This window comes from Sciurus carolinensis, chromosome 4 (genome assembly GCF_902686445.1).
Source record: "Sciurus carolinensis chromosome 4, mSciCar1.2, whole genome shotgun sequence".
Lineage (NCBI taxonomy): Eukaryota > Metazoa > Chordata > Mammalia > Rodentia > Sciuridae > Sciurus > Sciurus carolinensis.
This window is the reverse complement of record NC_062216.1, coordinates 129,210,143-129,230,936: the sequence shown is the minus strand read 5'-3', so window position 1 is coordinate 129,230,936 and position 20,794 is coordinate 129,210,143. Positions and strand designations below refer to the sequence as shown.

Sequence of the window (20,794 nt, the reverse complement as noted above, 5' to 3'; positions counted from 1 at the left end):
CTGAACTGAGAACCAACAGCTAGGTACTCAACTTCCGGGACAGATCAATTTTTGTTATTTTTGGAAGATTAATTTAGAAACTTTAGAATATGAACAATAAAACTTTGCCTTTTTTACATATTCTGAAAGACACAGAAATCTTTCTTGCTCGACGATGGGAAAAATATTATTAGTTCTACTTTAGAATAACTGATGGACTGATCCCTCTACATATACTATTTTGCTCTTGGTCTATCAGGACTCTTCCCAAAAGGAACAACTATGTGACAGAATATGGCTATACTGCCATCACAGAATTTTCATGTTGAAACTGCTATACTATTATTGCATGTTTCCCTATTTTTATTTAGACTCTATTAGTCAAATGTTTTATCTATTAGCATAGTGAAAAAGTATGATGAAGGGTATTAATGATGATCAAGAGCCCACATACACTTTTATATATTCCTTGAGCAGTGGTTCTCAGTAGGGGGCAATTCCCCCCCAGCGGACATTTGCCAATGTCTGGTGCTGGCAGCTAGTAGGCTTAAGGCAGGAATGCTGCTAAACATTCCATAACAACAGGATAGCACATCCAAATCCCTTCTCTACAAAGATTCATTTAGTCCGATGTCAGTAGTGTGAATGCTGAGAAAACTTGGCTTAAAGAAACATCTTCAATGTATAGACATTCATTTTTAATAACCAGGAATGTATTCTTCTGAAAAAATGTGGGATCAATTAAGACGAGAAAAGGCAGACCACATAATCACTTAAGGTGAACACAGAGATGCCAGCAGAATATAACTTCAGAATATCCAGGATTTCCTTTTGGGTTTCTGTACAGTTTTACCATTGAACTTTGTTGTTATGGAATTCTGGGAAGAAAAATCAAGTTTTTCAATATCAATTCTGACAAAATTATACTGACCTGATTGGAAAACAAATATGTACATGTAAACACACACATGCATACGTACATATGTGTACATGCAAAAGAAAGTTTCCACTGGCCATCATTTAAAAAGCTTAATTACCATATGGAGCTCTTCCAGCCAAGGGGTTTATTAATGGAGTTGGGTTACCACTTCCTTCCCTTCTGTTTCGGTCTGCTAATGCTGGAAAATCTGAAAGGTCCAATCCTGTCACATTTTCACTTCCATCTAAATAATAAGAAAGAATACTATTTATTGGTTCCACAAACATTTAAAACAAGATTACAAAACCCAATCACAATATAAATTGAAACAACAGTGCCTTGTTCCTGATGCAGAGCACTGTACTATGTTATATGTAGGTGCTCAAAAGACACTGTGTAGTGATTTCATGTCAAGAATTTCATGAACCATTGAGGAAAACAGTATGTAATCAATGTATTAAAAACCCCAAATATTGGAAATTTAAGACAATAAGGAGTGAGACTGTGTATTATTTCTCTCCTGGGAGATGGCAACCTAAATTTACAGCCTGTTAGGTGGAGAGTTTTATCTTGAATGCTTGGGAGCTTCAGTTAACACACAGATGTGATGATTACCTCATGAAATGGCCAGAAAAAGAATGAGGGACAGTAAAGAAGCTCTGAGCACTTCTTCCCTGTAACCTACTGGTTTCATATACGTGTGTGTGTGTGTGTGTGTGTGTGTGTGTTTTCTGGGGGTAGAATTCCCGTGTCTAGAGAGTGATTGGGAAATATGATACAAATCTCAGAAGTTTATATTACCTATTACACAGTAGGCGCTCAATAAATATGTACTTAATATATAAAATTTATTTTTATTCATTATAAACCAGTCTGCTTCCTTTAAAATTAAAATTAAACCCAACTTCGCTACTTTGTCTACAGTAATCATCTCTTGATTTGTTTCAACTTTTAGTATTCTTACAACCTTTATCTTATTTTTTGAAGAACTTAATTTTCTACCTCCAATTCACCCCATGCTATAATTTTAATTTCATCTTGTTTTATAATTATTTTCAAATTTTTGCTCTGTTATCCAGTTCATTTTCATTTTCTCTGAATTTTGTAATTAGAAGAATCTCAATTATTAACTTAGAATATTTTGTTTATAGGAAAAAACACTCCATTAACACTTTAAGACAGGTTGCAATTTAAAACTACAAGGGTTAAGATAAATGATTCACACTCATTGTTTAAAAAAATTATTTATGAATTCAATTAAAATATACTACTCTATGAACAAGACAATAGAAATTTTTAAATTACATATTTTTCCATCTTATAAAATAATCTCTTAAATTATTTGATTACACATTAATTATAAACTTCAGATATATATTAACACGTCTTTAGGTCCTGCAAGATGCAATTGAAAATTGCCATTATTTGAGAATATATTTTAACCTAAAAAAGTTTAAAAAAAAAAAAACAACCTCCCAAATTTGTATTTTTAGGGAAAGACTTGAAAATAATTTTCCAGCATAAAAAACACTCAGTTAAGACAGAATTTAAAAAGAATTCTAAATTTTTTAGCAGTGTACAGAACCGTAATTCAGAATCTAAAATGACAGATTGTCAGATACACTGATACTTTATGTCCCATTTGTGGAAAAACCTATGAATGAACTGTGGCATGCAGCCTGATTCACAGGTAAATATGCACATTTTAGAAACAATGAAATATAGTACTTTGTAGTATTTTAACATCTTGAACACAAAACCACCACATGCAAATGCTGAAAATTTGGAAGTCTTTTTCAAATGATTTAATCATGTTTGGTCAACCTACTCTGCTGAGCATACATTAACATTTAAAAATTAAAAGCCCATAGCCACGAATGACATTTCCTTATTAAATTTTCTCTCATGCTTCTAATATATACACCATCTCACTAATTGTTCTTTCACCTACTTCTTCCTTTACAAGTATTTCTCTCCCAAAAATTCAGCCCAATTTTGCTCCTACAATCATAACAACATCCTTTATTTCCTTTCTCAAGAAAGGGTCTGGAGGCAAGGGTGAAGAGAGTAAAACCTAAAGCAAAATAGCAACACTGCTCCCTGTTTGACTCTGGCTGAAGCAGCTGATAAAAGAAATAAACCAACAGACTGAAGGAACTTTTTGTCAAAATCAGAATTGGTTCTCCATGCAAACTAAATTTCTGAATTGTATACATACAACTGGACCAAAAATTCATAAGGGTTAAACACCAAAATTAGTATTATTAAGAAAAGAATGGTAAATGCTCCATATAATTGTAAAGGTTCTCTTCAATCTGGTCTCTATACTCAGAATATCATCTACCACCCAAACTAGTCTAGATTATTGTTCTCCTAATGATAGGGCTGAGGATAGAAAAAGTTTTGAAGCAAAAAGAATTCTGAGGCATAAATATGGACTAAATTAATGTTTAGGCTCTTCCTATGTATTAATGAAATAACCCTGATGTTATAATACAAAACACTATGGTCTCACCATGCCAAGTTAAAAAAAAAAGTCTTTAAATTATCTGTCTACTGTTTATTAAATCCTATTCCTAACAATTTCTCACTAAATTAAATTCTACCATTTAGCACAATAAGAAATTCTACAATGTTTAAAGACCAGTATGTTGAATTGCTTTATATTTCAGAAATCTACTGTATTTTTTATAGGGTACTAGCTCCAGAATAAGCTTACCTGTTCCATTAAAAATGTTACTTGATAAGGAGTTATTCATTCCAAATGCCTGATTCCTGTTCATTCCAAATCCAGACATACTGGGTACATAGAAAATAATTTTAGATATACAGTAAGAACACTAACTTTGAGATGAAGAAAAACAAAAGTGTATACTTTTGGTCTCCTCATACAAACAACAATATGCTTCAAAATCAATACTGATTTTATCTTTTGAGTTTAATCTTTATTTTTATTTAAAAGCTTCTCTAAAGTCCTTTCATGAACAAGAGAGAACTAAAACATCTTAAACAGATTAATTTTTAAAAAACAAACAATTTATGAAACTTCAAGAAAACAGAGGCTAAAGGGTACCATTTTATGTCCCTCATGAGCCAATTACTGGATACTAGAAGTACCTAATCTCAAAAATATGCAGATAAGTTTAAGACTATTCTTCCTGAAAACTTGTTCTACTTTACTTCCTTTATTGATGAAGCTTATTAATACTTTTCATAATATATTCTCCCAACCAGAATATAAACTCATGGATAGAGTCCATGTCATAGTCATCCTTGTATCCTCTGCCCTTTAGTGTTTATTAAGATATAATAGGCACTAACAAATGTTTAGTTGACCTGAATTAAACGGTACTTAAAAATTGAGTGTTCTAAAACACATCATTTTTATCTAAATGTAGTTTACTTTTCATCTATTTAATGGAAAGAATATCTCTCCATAGTACCAATTCCAAATTAATGTACAACTGGTATTTTGTAAATAATTACAAATGCTTCCACCCCCACTTTGTTTTGCACAAGCCTAAGCATGACAAGAAAAAGCAAAAAACAAAAAATGAAGCTGAACTTAGAGTAAGGCAAATTAAGAATGTCAACAAGAACTGTTAATGCAGATTCTATAATGGAATTATATATCTTTAACATCAAATAATGATCTGATAAAAGACAGTTAGTATATCAATGTTGAGCAGGGTTAACCTGTTTGAAGGTGAGGTTTTTTTCCCTCCTAAATCTGTAAAACTATGGCCAAACAACTATTGATAAAATATGCAGCTGGAGAAACAGCACTTTAGAGAAGAAGTAGGTAAGTCAAAAATGTTTAACATGTTAGAATTGCTGATGATATAGGTACCCTCAAACATGGAATAAGTGTTCAAAGATGAAAACATTTTATAATAAATACAACTTATCAATAATAAAATAAGCAGGGATTTAGAGATTAATTTTACATTGACAATTTATAACAAAGTATTTTTTTAAATGAAAATATATGGAAAGGCAAAAATTCATACATTCAATGAACAATATTATGAGAATGCAGAAAGATATGATAAAGCCTAAGAAATATTATATGATTAGGAAGCTATCAGATGAGAATTTTGATGATTCTTTACAAATAATTTTTTAAAAAATTAAAGAGCGATAAAACTATAAAAGAAATACTTATGAGTCTACATAAAAGAACTAGAGATTATGGGATGAAGAACGAACAGGAAATGTATGAATAACCTATTTTAATCCAGATATTACGAGTACTAGGAAGAAGAAAGCAAATTAAATGGGTATGATGATAAGAACTAGCTCAAGGTCCTACACCACAATCCCCCATTAAAAAAAAAAAGTGTGTGTATGTTCAATAAAGTTTAAGTGATGTTTTCAAGTCTTGTATTTTAGATATAACTTTCATATAAATTACCCAGTTTGAAAATACTAACAAAATAGTTATCATTTGCACAGTATATGCAAATGGACAATGCGAAAAGGAGTGAAAAAACACAACAGTTTATGTTTTTGTTTTGAATCCCTAAACACAATACTATTTTAAAATATTCTATACATAACCTTAAAGTCGTTGGTCAATAAGCCTCCAAAGTACAAAACTGAGTTCCCTGAGAACATATTTAACCAATTGTAACCAAAGCAAAGCAGTAATAGTAAAGTATGTCTCCAGTCCTATTCACCAACCTGGAACTCTTACCACACAGGTGACCAACCTCAATTAATAAAGGAAGGACATATCGGTAAAAATTTGCCTGGTGGCAACCCAAGAACAATCCTTTTCTGACAACAACAACAACAACAACAACAACAACAACAAAAATATTTAATGAGCTTTCTAAAATCAAACTTAATTCAAAGAATGTATCTTTAGTTTTGGGAGGGTTACAATTGTGATGTGTAACAGAATCTTTGCTCATAAATATATGATGAAACACACTTATGAGACAGAAGCCAAGACTCAAGAACAAAGCATTGAAAATGAAAAGGAAAATCTGAGGATACCCAAAAAGACAATTATACACAGTATCAATAAACATCTTACCTGTTCACAGTAAAAGGCTGTCGAGAAGGTTGCTGCTTTGGCATACATATTATGCTTGGCGAGCTTCTGTTGGGGCTACCTAACCCTGAACTGCTCATGCTATTTGTCCTGCTAGGAATTCCAATGCCCTGACCAACCTGGGAGTGGTTCATCATATTCCTAGGATTCATAGGCAAAATACCCCTGAAAAAGAAGTCCATTATACTAAATAAGCTCTCTACAATCACTCATTAATAATTATCTATAAATAATCAATTGGTATAATCCTAGAATCTCAAATACACTTTCAAACTGTATTCCTAAACTTTATTAAATTCTTTAGTCATTCTAGTTTTTTAAAAAGAAAAATCAAAGTAAACAAATCAATTAAAATGGGCAAATTATAATGGACCTAAATAGGTGATAACTAAACTGACAAAACTACTGGTGTGACTAGGATACAAATTAAATGTATTTCACATATATATCTGGAATAATTTCACTCCAAATTCATGTTATTCTATCCTCTTCATACTAATATGTATACTCTGTTTTCTTTTACTCGCACTAAAGCAATGAATGTGTGGTAAGGGAACAAGGATCAGAATTATCTGGGGAATCATTTTAAATTGTATATCTTCGAGAAAGAGAGATATGGCTTTTGAAAAAGCTCCCCAGGCGGAGACTAACCCTTGATATTCACCCACTGGACAATTAGTATGCTAGCTATAAGATAAAAACATCTTGCACTAATCAATCGGTAATGAAATAAAATGAGCCTATGTATTTTTTTTTTCTTGGTGAAAGGCACTGAACCAGAAAATCAATCACCTTATTAAAAAATTAAAAGCTTGTTTATTCTACAAAGATACATTTTTGAGAAATATTCTGGTCCACCAATAAATACCTGCTTGGAGATGGAGGCGTGTGAAGTGACATTGTTGGTACCCCTGTTGTTGGCGTGACGTGGCTCGGTAACTGAGTGCCTTGTGATAAGCTGCGATTTAACTGAGGGGTATTGTTGCTCATTCCCCTCATTGGAAGGCCTAGTGCACCTAATAAAAAAATTCAGAAGAAGGAAATTCATTGCCATCAGGAATGAAATTGTTATCCATCTTCTGGAGCTGGCAATTTAAAACATTTTAAAATGACCTGATGTAATATGCAAATTTTAAATGGATATATTCAATTTACTCCAAATGGACTGTGATTTTAACAAAAAAGTTCTAATCTGAAATCTCATATTTTGAATATCATTTTCATATTTCTTACAATAAATTGTCAATGATTATAAGGTTACAATATTATACTATGCTTGATCTTAGCCAAAAAGTCGAGAAGCAACAGGATGCTACAAAATATTATGAATATTGTTTTTAATTTAATTTATTAAAGGCAAATTTGCAAAATTTGTGCAACTATGCCTTTAAGAAATTTTGTAATCTTGTGTGTTTGTTTAAATTCACAATTGATGTACACAGTAAGACATTAATTCCCCTTTGCAGAAGTAGGTTTAATTTTTATATGATCCTTTTAAAATGTATGAGAAATTTTTTACTATTTATACATCTCTCAGTATGACAATTTTTACAAACCCAACATAAAATGCCAACAACTGTTTTAAAGAAAAAAAACCTGATAAAGACATAACGACAAAAAATTTAAGACATTTAAAAAGATTTCAAAGTATAATGATTCTATTTATTTAGCCCTCCTGGAGACAGGTGCAGGGATGAACATGCTCCATACATGTCATTTTTAAGACTAAGGATTTTACCATTGAGATAAGAAATATAAAAAGATTAACCAATTTGGATAAATTTGTTTTTAAAATGTATGACATTTGATTTTTATTTAGATAACATGTAATGTAAATTATTTTCTTAATGATTCAGAATTATCATGGATAGCAAATGTTATATGTTTAATTTTTTTCCCTTTTATCCCATAAAGATGTACAGCAGTCATTTATGTTGTCATTCTGTCCATAAATGTGTCTTTTTATCATCTTTAACCCACATTTTTAATGTTTTCTGTTTCTAGTCTGCTGAAGAATGGTACATTGGTCAATTGAACTTATTTTGAGTTGGAAGTTAAGTGAAAGTAATAAGACAGGGGAAGAGCTAATCAGTAAGTAGGTGACTTTAGTGCTAGTCACCCACCCACACCCTTTTGGTCTAATTTGGATCTAAGAATTTCAAAGACCTGAAGATTTCAAAACTATGACCTTCAAATGAATACAATTCTATACATACCATGAATATTTTCTTTCCCATATCTTTACAAAATTTATTGGCATGAATATGTGTCACTTTCCCAGATACACAAAGGGAACTGGTCTAGATTATATGTTGACTTGGTCACTGCATGTGTTTTGGTTACTCTTAAAATTTTGTGACCATAGGGAAGGATTCTGTTAGTTACAGCCAATTTCTCTGAATATGGGACAAAATAAGGAGGAGTGAGAGATTAAAAATCAGCCTACTTAAGATTTCTTCAAAAGAAATTGGTCTTCTCCCTCCCTCAAGCATACCAGTTTTCCTCCAGGCCCTCTCCGTGCTCCCATGACATATAGCCAAAATCACATATGTGCACCACTCATTCAACAAACATTTCTGAGTGATGGACCGTGTTAGCAATGAAGAAGAAAAGGCTCCTAGCCTCAGGGACCTTAAATCCTATTCCCCAAACATGCTGTCCTAAAGTCAGCCATAGTTGCCATTTCCTATGAGTGTGTTTCCCACAGTTACTGTTCAATATAAAATACATTATTTTAGATCCTGAAATCACCTACCACAATGTTTACATTTTACAGATTAGGAATCCGAGTCTCAGATAAGTTAACTGACCTCTCCAAGGTGACACAAAGAACCAGGACAAGAAATTGGATCTCTTAATGCCCAGTGTTCTTTAAATGGCAGATTAGGAGAGATGGGATAACCCTAGCGTAGCACTGATCAGAGTCTGCTGAATTGCAACAATTTTCATCTATTTTTCTTTTTGCTTTTTCTTTTGAATATACTTCTTCCACCTCAAATTCATTCCAAATTTCCATCTCTTGATACCTTTCCTTCATTTTTTTCTCATCTTAATACCTGTTTTCTTTCAAGTTTTCCTTTACTTTTTCACCCTACTACCCATTCCCAAAAATTAATTTTCCAAAAATCTAGTAAACATTTAAAGGGGTTTTTAACATACAATAAACCCTACAAAAGACTCATGGAGATTCATCCTCTTTAACTTTTTTATACAAATTCTATGCTGTATAATGAAAATTTATAATTTCACAAATATTTTAGAGATTATCAACATGAGCAAAAATAGTTCTGAAAAAGGAAATAGGCAATTTAATTAAGAACTGGCATGCTTGAATTAATTCATAGTGCTAAGAGGGAAGGAAGACTATGAAATAAAGAAAATAATGTTTTATTGCAGCCCTCAAATTCACGTTCTTCATAAAAACAAATAATAAATTCAAAGGTCTGAGTTCATTTTGTTGAACTAGATATGAAAAGATCAAAACAGAAAAGTACCTCATTACAAACTGGATCAATTCCTGAATACTTAATAATGGGGTTATTTTAAATTTAACTTAAAATTGAAGTTTTTACAATAAAGTCTGAATAGTATTGAAGAAGGAACATACAATGATTTATTTTTAGGGAATAAAATAAACTAAGTTATTAAATTTGAGTTACTTGAGTCAAACTATAGGAAGTGGATAAATAGAAGGTAGGGAAAAATTTCATCTTTTACTAGAATAATTAAACACAAAATCATTCCCAAATATTAGCCCAAGAATACAAAAGCTAATAAAAGATTAAGAAGTCAAAAGATTGAACTGTAGATTAAAAGAACTACAACAGAAAAAAATATATGTATATATATAAATATATATCCATGATCATACGTATAAGTGGGAGGCCGTAGAATAAAAATTTATTGAGCACTTCATAACCAAACATACTGTTCATAACCAAACATACTATTTCATCTCTTTTCCTTTTTTTTTTTTTTGTACCAGGGATTGAACCCAGGGGTGCTTACCCACTGAGCCACATCCCCAGTCCTCTTTCTCTTCTTTTTAATAAGCCTACGGGGAAGGTAATTATCCTCTCCCCATTTTTATAAGGAATAAAAGAATAAACAAAAAAAGATTAAAATGGTTATAATTCTACATTAATTTTTTTTTTTTTTCCTCTTACAAGAACTACATGAACATACCCTAAGTAGATTCCTACCTCTTATTGGGCAAGGTGCTAAGCAAAGATCTAATTGAACTTCTTTTTGGTCATTTTTTCAGAAACCCTAAAGAATATGACCTAATGAATTATCTGTGTTACACCAAATGATTAATAATACGTCTCTTAAATACTTATGGCAAGATGTGCCATCCTGAATTCAATCTTTTGCTAGAGATAAACAGCATTAATTATACAAGTTACATTAATAAAATTCAATCATAGCAACCAAATCCCTGACGACTCTTACTTAAATGAAATCTCCTGAAATTTTTATTAGGGAGAGGAGGAAAAAAATCCCTAGCTGAGACAAGAAAGCTTAAAGTGTTCCCTTTTCCATTCTCAAAGCATCAAGTTTCCTATAGAAACTCAGTGTTACAACCACATTTAAAAAAAGGTCACCAGCCTTAAATGGTGCTTTATTTCAATGTCTTCTTAACTCCAACCTCTCCTGCACTTAGCTGATTAATCTTCTCCATAAAAGCATTTCATTTTGTAATTTCCTTCATTAAATTCAAAGGATTTAGTGATAAAATAAACTTCAGAGAACATACAACCAAATTACAGATGACGACTCAAACCAGGCATTAAGTTACTTGCCCAAGCAATAAGGTATAAAAATAATGATCCAGCTTTTTGACTTGAATTTCAAAGCCCTTTTACAATCAATATTGCTTTCCACTTTTTATATCACTTGCTAATTTTGCCATTACCCAAAGTATTTCAATGTCTGGGTTCCCCCATCTCTACAAAATTGTGATTTAGTATGAATCTGGGTAATTCTTGGGGAGAATTTGAAAAACTCTGTTTCTAAACAGAGTTTATCGTTTCTAATGGTGCAGCTGTGGTTGAGAATAATTATTCCATACAATTAAGTCCAATCACAGTTAAGTCTTTTTAAAATTTTCTCAGAACCAAAATATTTTTTTCTTTAACCTTAACACTTTGCTATTTACATACTACAGATCTGATTTGTAATCTTTCTCCTTTGCCTAATTTGCCTCCTCAAATCTGTCCCTGTACCTTTATTATTCATATCATTTTCCCACTAAGATTACTTTCCCTTCTCTTGTTCTACAGATACAAAGGCCTATTTGGAAATAAATAAGGGCTGTTATTGAGGTGTTTCCACTTAGTTTGTACAGTGTGTTTGAGTATATGTAGGAGGGACTGCTAACTCAGGTTTAGGAATAGAGTGGGTCAGATCAGAAAAGGGTTCCTATAGGAGATAGTTATTTAATTAAAATAATTAAAAAAAAAAAAAGGTTTAACCATGTATTTCAAGGTGGTGGTGGTGCAGAATCAAGTGGGTACAGATGTCTAAGACAATGACAAGTGTATGAAAATGAGGTCAAGCGAGCCAGGTACAGAGGCACTGCCTGTGATATCAGCTATTCAGGAAGGCTGAGTAAGAAGAAAGATCTCTTCCGAGTCCAAAAGTTCAAAGCCAGAGAGGGTAACATTGTTAGACCCTATCTCAAAAAAAAAAAGAGGAGCAAGCTTGCCTTTCAGGTGCTAAGGATATGAGAGACAAGATGGAGCTAACTGGCTTTAACATCTCCAACTACGAGACGTTCCTGTTGTCAGAAACAGCAAGATCTGGCTAGATCTTTATAGGAATTCTACAGAATCTTTACCTGTGAAACAGCAATTGCTCACGTATATTTTGCACTCTTCCTCAAACTAAATTTCCATTGTAAATTAGTAACGCTCATTTACAAAGTAATGCAGGTCTCAAACTAGAAATGATGCTGATCCCCAAAATATCTCAAGTTTGACCAATTCTCAATACCTCTATCACTAGTCCAAATCACCCTATTTTCTTGCCCAATCTACTACAGTACAGTAGCAACATGTTTCTTCCCCACCCAGTACACTTTCTATACAGAAAAGTAATATTAAGAATGAAACTGTATCTTAAGATCTTTGCCATTAAACAGAACAAATTCAAATTCTTTATCAGATCTTTACAAGACTTTCTATGATCTGAAACCTGTTACTTCATTAATTTCCTCTCTTCATTCATTACACTGGCCCCCTCACTCTTCCTTTACACATTAAATTCAGTCTTACATTCCTTTTTGTTTTGGTACTGGGGACTGAACCCAAGTCTTCTTAATCACTCAGCCACCTTTCCCAACCCTTTTCCTTAATATATCTTACTTTGAGATAGGATCTAGATAAGTTACTTAGGGCCTTGCTAAGTTGCTGAGGCTGGCTTTTCATATGTGATTTCTCCTGCCTCAACCTCCTGAACTGCTGGGATTACAGGTGTGCACCACCATGCCTGGTCATTCTTACATTCTTAGAATTATCATGCTGGCTGTTTCCTATACCTAAGAGGTTCTCATTCAAATTGTTCCAAGGACTTCCCATCCTCAACATTCAGGTTTCCATTCAAATAGTACCTCCTCAGACATGTATCTGTATGTAACGAATTAGTCCTATCCACTTACCCCATTCACCTAACAATTTTTATAGTATTTATTACCAGACTAATGATTTACTCAGGTGCCTGCATGTTTATCGTCTGTCTTCACTAAAATGTAAGCACCATGAAAATAGGAACTTCGTTATTTGCCATATTCTTGTTGAGTTCTTAGAATAATACCACACTCAGAGTAGTTACTCAATAAATAATAAATACTTGTTTAATGAATAAATCCTATCACACTATCTTTAGTAGGAGGTTCAGTAGACTCTTGGCATCTGTGGATTTAACACTGGTAATTTCTACTATGTGCAAATGGTCCTCTAGGGTCATGATATTCAGTAAGCAGTATATAGCTTACAGCTTACAGATTTCAAAGAATTTGCTGTTCTCAACTCATATTCATAAAGAGTTACTTTAAAAATAACGCATTTCTAGCTCTACTGCTTACCATCTATATTATCTTGGGCCAGAGTTTCTTAACCTCTCAAGGAATTATAAAAATTAAGTGAGTTAACATAAATAAATTTACATGAAGTACTTAAAATAGCATTTGATACACAGTAAATATCCAATAAAAATTAGCTTTTTTGTTTGTTTTTGTTTTTTGGTTTTTTTGGTAAAACATACCTCTGGATGTCAACAGGTATTCCTAATGGTGAAGATAAATGATATCATCTAGTGCAGTGATGGTTTTCACCAGAAAATAGATGTTTTATAGGGCAAAACTTTATACTACAGCTAAGCTCTTGAATTTGGAAAGTAGCAAAGATCTTGAGATGAATCTCACAGAAAAGTGAACATTGTACTTCTCGGCTGAAATCAATTTAATAGCCTATTGAGTTTCCCTTGACTTCATAAAGCGGACCACTCCAAAATCTATCCCATGCTGTGGATATTGTTCCCACTGCTAAAACAACTTTACTCAAGAGTCTTGTCAAAACCAATTTCAAACGTGACCTCATCTGTAAATCTCCTTTCCTGACCATTCTCAAAGACAGATGATTACTCCTGCCTTTGAAATATCAGAAAACTCCTAAGTTCTTACTCTACTACTCTATAGTGAAACCATCTGTTTACCTACACTGTTAAGATTATATGTGGAAACCATATATGACTCATCATGCATTCAACAAATATTTACTGAGTACCTGTCATGTATAGAGCACTAAGGACAGGGAGGCAACAAAGACATGCAAAAATAAATGCAGTAACACCACAGCAGTATGTACATTGTCCAGACACGGTGTGAAAGAAAATGGTCTCTTCTACACCAATCTATAGTATAATGTGTATGGTAGGCACTCAGTAAGTATCTGTCACAAATTCAATTCCTACCTCCATTTTAGAATTTTCCCCTAATATTGTAGCTTACTGTGCTTTTCTCCCCAAACTCTAAAATACTGTCCATACCTTTCTACACATACTAGCCTCATAGGCTGTTATTTAATATTTTATATATAAATGTCATAACCTCTTCACTATAACATGTACTTTGAAAGCAAGGCTTCCCAGAATATTCAGAACAAATTACCAAGTATTAAGTTTCTACAAAGTCCTAAAGCAACCAAAATTTATCATTTATTTATTTACATTGTTAGCAGCATCACTTTTGAGTCACTCCACTTGTGCTCTAGTTCTCCATAAATCAAGTAGCCTTCACCAAGGAGTTCTTAAAAACAAAAGGTCAAAAGGATGTCTGTCGGAAGCATGAAACTATGCCACCATTCCCAACCCAGGAGTCCAGATCCTAGAAAGAAAGATTTATTTCTTCTCCCAAATACTAAAGGCCTGAGTCCTTATGAGAACTCAGATACAAATGTATATAAAGGATTCATCCAGATAGCTAGTTAACTCAGGTGACTATAAGACAATACACAAAGAGGAAGTACTCAATAAATAAAGGTAGTGTCCTTTCTCTTTAATCCTACAATGTTTTAAATCCTATTCATAAATAAGAAAAGGTCACACCAACTAAACCACTACTCAATTTCAATGCACTTGATATACAAGAGACATGAATTCCTTGTCTCCCATTCATTCCAATCTAGTAGACAGTTTGGGGAGCACAGGGGTCTTTAAACTTAAGGCATAGCTCAAATCTTATACACACACTCAAAGAAGGCAAATAGAGAACATTATGCAACTGAACACTGTTCACTAGTTTCTACAGTTATCATCTGGTACAGACAATTCACATGAACCCTTGGGATGCTAACTTATTTACACATTTGGATACAATCATAAACACCAGAATTTGAGATCATATCAGACAGTATTTTCAGGGTACTCATGTGATACACAAGCCTTCCACTCAAATCTGGCAAAATGTAGGTATAAGTAGTTGTATGCCCATTCCAAAAGGAACTCCCTTTCTTGTTTTACTTTTATTAAGTCTCAGTTCTGGAGAGGATAAATTCTTTCTTCTCCATTTCTTCCACCTCTTAACTTTTCTTATCATCAAGAACACACAACAGATAGAAGACCTCACATTTGAGTAGGCACAAAACCCTACTGAACTTTGCCAACATCAACAGACTTAAAGATGGTATTCAATGCACTTGAGAGAAAAAAAAGAGCTTTGAGTTATAATAATCTCAATGTGCAAATATGATAAGTTGCTCTGAGAATTATATTCTATCCCACCTACTAATTTCCAATCTCTTCATCTTTCAATAAAGTTAGTCCTTCAAATTTTATCATTCTGACTTAGCTAAGACTCCTAAAATTTTGACCTTCAAGTCCCACAAAGTAGTTTGTATTCTCTTGTCTGACAATGTGTTTGTTCATATTACCTGCCAGTTAATTATATCATCCATTTGGCTCTCTAGAATCTCTGAATCTAAAAGTAACTAGCAACCCATGCTGTCATTTTTTTCACTAGTTACAGCTTCTAAATGTGTTCCCTGGAAAACAACTGTACCCTGACCCAAAAGAGTTCAGTTCCTGTTGACCTAAGGTTCAATTTTTCAGTAGGTTAATACCTGAAATGTCAGTCTGAAAAAGTAAGCTATGTATTCAAAATGTTGCTTCATCCATAAGAATACAGCCATTCCATATACTACAGTCCAAAAGAAAACCATATATTGTTTCTTTGAAAACACTTTCTAAGAAAAAATAAATTTGTTCACTAATTATTCTCTGTATATTATTAGCAAGAAATACAATGTTTAACTTAAATTTGAACATCAATGTCCATCATACCAATATTACTGTATTTCAAACCAAATCCATTCTGTACCTTAGCCCAATTATAATTACACATCAACAGATTAAAAAGCTTAGAATTTTCAAAGTCCAGATAGCTGATCACTGCCATTATTCTTTATAAAATAACCTTAGTTTCTCAATTGTAATTTTTCTCCATTCTGTATATACTGCCTGCAATGATAAACCATGGGCTTTAAAAAGAGAGAAAAATTAGATCTTTGCAGTTCCTCTGTCTAAATAAAAGATTGTTTTAAATAGCTACCTATTTTTAGTGTAACTCTTGTATGAAGGGTAAAAGTCATACTAAAGCTCAGGCTAATTACTTGCTAACAAGATCCCAACACCTAGGCTAAGGATATGTGGATAAATAAGCAACACCCTTTTTAGCTAACAAAAAGTTTTGTAAATGTTTTTGCTTAATTAGAGGAAAACTGCTAAAATACATATAAAGAATTAATAAATTACTAATCCTATACTAGCAAAATTGTGTTTCACAGCAAAAGAAGAAAGAAACAAAAGATAGGAAAAAAAATAGATGGAAACAACCCTTGAACACAAAATAAGTTTTATCTTCCCACTAAACTAAAATCGATGTGAAGGGCAAAGTGATAATAACAAGTTATTCTGACACCTATCAAAATATTGCTTCTAATTGTAACAGAAGAGCTCCAAATCAAATAATTGATTTTTATTTGAAGCTAAAATAGTCACCAGATGTCTACTCCAGTCACTCCATTATCCTACGATCTTTGGTGGGAATTTATAATACTTTTAACTCCCCCCCCTTTCATTAACAGAGATGCTATTAACAGAAAAGAGAAATCGACAGATCTTTGATACTAGAGATGATAAAATCTTAGTAATATGTAACATTCTGGAAAATTAATTTACAAAAATAAAGATATTTTCTAATTTAGAGTTTTATAAAAATTTTGTGATAATAATAGCTAGCATTTATTGAGCACTTACTATGCGCCAGGCACTATGCTAAGCGCTTTAAAAGTATTAAATACTTTTAAAAAGAAGAATCTTATATAATGAAAAAAATAACTGTGGGTCAAAAATCTGGATACTATAACCAGAAAGATCTAAAGCAAAAGAAGAAATACTGCTAAACAAAAACAATCTATCAAATCAACCAAATAAAAAAATATATATATATATCTTTTTAACTTCCTCTAATTGAAAAGTAGAATATCTACTTTTGTTTACCAAAAATTTCAACAATACTTTACAAAGGATCATTAGATACAAAAGATATCAAAATAAATTTCAATCTATGCTATATCTAAGTAATAACAAATTTAGAATCAGGCCTGAAATAATGAGGTTTTACTATGTAAGTAAAATAAAACTGAAAATTAAGAATCTTTACTGCTAAGCCCTACAATAAACCCACAAGGGCAGCATTCATTGTTTTTTTATGTAGTAGTTTTTTTTCTTTTTAAATAAAGTATCCCAGAATAAATACGAAATTCTTACTTTGTTGCCCGTATAAACTTGCCCCAAACTGAGACAGCTGACCTGATGTAGATGGTGATGCCAGCATCTAGAAACAAATTAATTACATTAGAGCATAAAGAAAGAGCACAGAGTATTGCATTTATATTTTACAAATCTTGTATACCACACCATAGAAGTCATAGTCTAACCCACACTTCTCATTCTTCAAAACATATAAACATGTAATCATGTTTCTTAAGCGATAATAACTAGATAAGATCAAACTGAGCAAATGGAAATAATTTTTAATACAAGTTTTCTAAAAATTATACTAAACTAAAACAGCATTACTGCTTTCCTTTAAAAAAACGAGGCTAACAAATCTAATAAAAACAGAGATAACATCTCAAAAAAATCAGTTCTATAAATTTATAAGTGAAATGACTTGATTCCTAGATAATATTAGACGAATTCTAAATAGGAAAGTTATACTTTATAAGAATATTCCCTGATTTTTACACACAAGTAAATTATGTGTATCAAATTGGGAGAAAAACTGAACAAATACATACGCACTCATAAAAGTGGAGAGATGATTCAAGAGCAAAAGACAAGTAAACAATACATATAAAAACAAAGACAAGGTATAAAAGATTCGTATGGTTTGTTGGTATGATATGATTTTCATGGTACTTGTACAATGTATTTATTGCATCGATGTCTTTTTTTCCTAGTAGAATATAAATGAAAGTATGTCATATGGAACATTCATTTTTACATTTCTTTATAGACATAGTAGTAGAGTAATACTATATATATATATAGGTACTTAAGCGAGTAAACAAAAATGCACATATGTATTTCCTGATTCATATTAGACAACCATAAAAACACTTTGATTAAATAAGGCATGGGCCATGTCATCAAGAGGTTTATAATCTAGTGGGAGAAGAAAATGAGTTATACAATTACGTTCTAAGGCACAGTGCAGCAATGTTATCAAGGAAGTATGAGGTATCACTGGAGTAGATAATTCTGCACAAGAGTGAGATATCAGTAAAACTTTTTGTTGGGGGTAACATTTGAAGAGACTATAGATGAAAAGTCTATCAGGTCAAGAATATGCAGTGAGAATAAGATCGGTGACACAATGAGAAGAAAAAATAAGAAATTGTGGTGACTAGGTAACAGGATCATTAGTAAAGGAGATAAAGCTCATCCCTTCAGGGAATGTAAGAATGGAAAAAAAGAAAAAATAGGGGTCAGAGTGCAAATGGTCTTCTTAAATGCCACACAAAGATGGTTATCAAGGATGACAACAAAGAGAAAAATAATATTAAGCAAGGAAATTACATGATCAAAATGAGCTTTGGAAAGATAAATCCTAGAACAGAAACAGAAATGGAAATGGTGAGATATCAAACTAGAATAGCAGAGGGGACTACAAACAAAATATTTGGGGGGCAGAATTAACAGTACTTTACGTCCTTTTGAACCAGTCAGTGTACGGGAAGAAGGTGGTAAGAAGAGAATCAAAATAAAGAGAGAATGATCTACAGGGGCTGTACTGAGGTTTCCAGGGAAGGAAAATCCTGATGACAATGACCATGGTTAAGAAAACCCAAAGGAAAAACAATGAAGTTTACAACATACATTTCATGTTATTTTCGTGTCAAAATACTTTAAGCTGTTTTAATTATTCTAGATTAATTTACAAAACTTTTTATGCAACAGTAGCTTTAAACTGGTAACACACATCAGACTTTCTAGGGATGGGGCTGAATTACATACCATTCTAAAAACAGCAGTGTTTATGATAATCAATTTTCTAATAAAGTATCAAACCTTATAAATATTCCTCCTCAAATCCAGAGGATGTACAATCTAGAAAATTATACTATCATGCAGACCATATATTTTTAATAAGAAAATAGATCAAAAGATGTGGGTCAAACTATTTTCTTAGGTATTGTATTAAGCATGTTAAAGTTTCTCTTCCAAATTCCAAGAACAAGATTCAAAGGAGACATTATATATAGCAATGCTTTGGTTGGTGACAGAGGAAAAATTATATACAAAATGCTTAAAAATCATGACTTTGTTATCATTATCAGCTATAAGGTTTCAAATACAATGGTGAAAATGCATGACTTAAAACCCATAAAGTGAACACTTTCAAAGGGACAATAAAAAAGTATTGTTCTCAAAAATTTACATCTACTGAATACTTCAACTTTAAAGAACATTTAGTCTACTTTCTCATGAAGATTATAGATGCACAAATGTGTTACAAGTGTGCCAAGAGATCAGCCCTCTCAGCATGGGAGGGAGGTAAGGAGAGCGGAACAACATGAAGGTAGAGAAGCTGTGGTTCCCAAGGTCAGTTACTTGAGACCAAGAGTAGTAGGGTGACCCATTTACCATAGTGTATAATATTAAATATAATTTTCTTTATTCTACTACATGAAGGTCTGTAAACAGTACATTGCAGGAATATGAAAATAGTTTAAAGAGTTTATAACCTTTAACACTTCCACATAAAGTAAGTAATGATTAGCTACATACATGTTAGAATTACTGCTTTATAATGTGTCAAAAATGCAAATAATTTCTCATAAAAATCTATCTAATGGCATGTATTTTTAGATTCTGAAAGTTTATTTCGTGAAATAAATCAAATAAAAATGGAGGAATCAAAGAATGTGAACAGAACAGGAATGCTATGTATGAAAGCAATGAAAATGCACAAGAAATGTATCCTGACAGAGCAACAATTACTGTTAACAGACATCAGAAAAATTGCATTTATTTACTTATTTATTTTATTTAATTAATTTTTTTTTTGCAGTGCTTGTGCTTGCAAGGCAAGCATTCTACCAACTGACCTATATCCTCATCCCTCCATTTATTTTTAAATGCTGAAATTTAAAGAAAAAAAGGTGACTTTCTGACAAAAAAATAAAAAAACATTAGAACAAGACACACATTACAGTAGCTAATGCAGTATAAGCAGAGAAAGTTCATCTTTACAGTTGGAAAGTAATTGGGGTTTGAATCCTGGTTTTGCCACTTACCTATGAAACACCTGAAGCCTCAGTTTCCTTCTTATAAGATGAAATAACACTACCCATCTCATAGAGTTGAAGTACAGATTAAACAAGACACAGCACACAGTAAGTGCTCAATCAATTGTAGCAGCAGCTGCTAATAATCTAATCTTCCTTTTAGTGCAAGACACTTTCTCAAACAGAGGGGCATTCAGACTCGGAAATTTATTAAATAACACTCTAAATTTATATAACTCTTTGCCCAAGGAGCTAAACTATGAAGTTTATCTTCACAAATTTCAGGTAAAATAAGATGTAGAAGTTGTGTTTTTAGAGGAGCTAAAGGTAAACAAAAGAGTGAATGTCACACAATTATAACTTGATGAAACCAACAAGTTAGGTTATTGTGTTCTCAGTCTGAAACTATCATAATAATTATACATCGTCCATAACTCTCAGGAAATCCATAATATACACTACAGACAAACAAAACAAAAATAAAAA

The 20,794-nt window shown here is 32.3% G+C and overlaps 1 protein-coding gene across 7 annotated transcripts in view; it reads right to left on the bottom strand.

Annotated features, from left to right (window-relative positions):
• The window catches only part of Cnot2 (CCR4-NOT transcription complex subunit 2), a 99,034-nt gene that overhangs the window by 15,604 nt on the left and 62,636 nt on the right, over window positions 1-20,794 (bottom strand). For 5 of the 7 annotated variants that reach the window (XM_047549947.1, XM_047549948.1, XM_047549949.1 and 2 more), the window contains 5 exons: window positions 17,283-17,349; window positions 6,826-6,973; window positions 5,940-6,122; window positions 3,618-3,697; window positions 1,017-1,142 (listed from right to left, as the gene is read on the bottom strand). In XM_047549947.1, coding sequence (XP_047405903.1) covers window positions 1,017-1,142; window positions 3,618-3,697; window positions 5,940-6,122; window positions 6,826-6,973; window positions 17,283-17,349 — 604 coding nt within the window. The remainder of the gene's footprint in view (window positions 1-1,016; window positions 1,143-3,617; window positions 3,698-5,939; window positions 6,123-6,825; window positions 6,974-17,282; window positions 17,350-20,794) is intronic. The other 2 variants (XM_047549952.1, XM_047549953.1) reach the window with 2 other exon arrangements.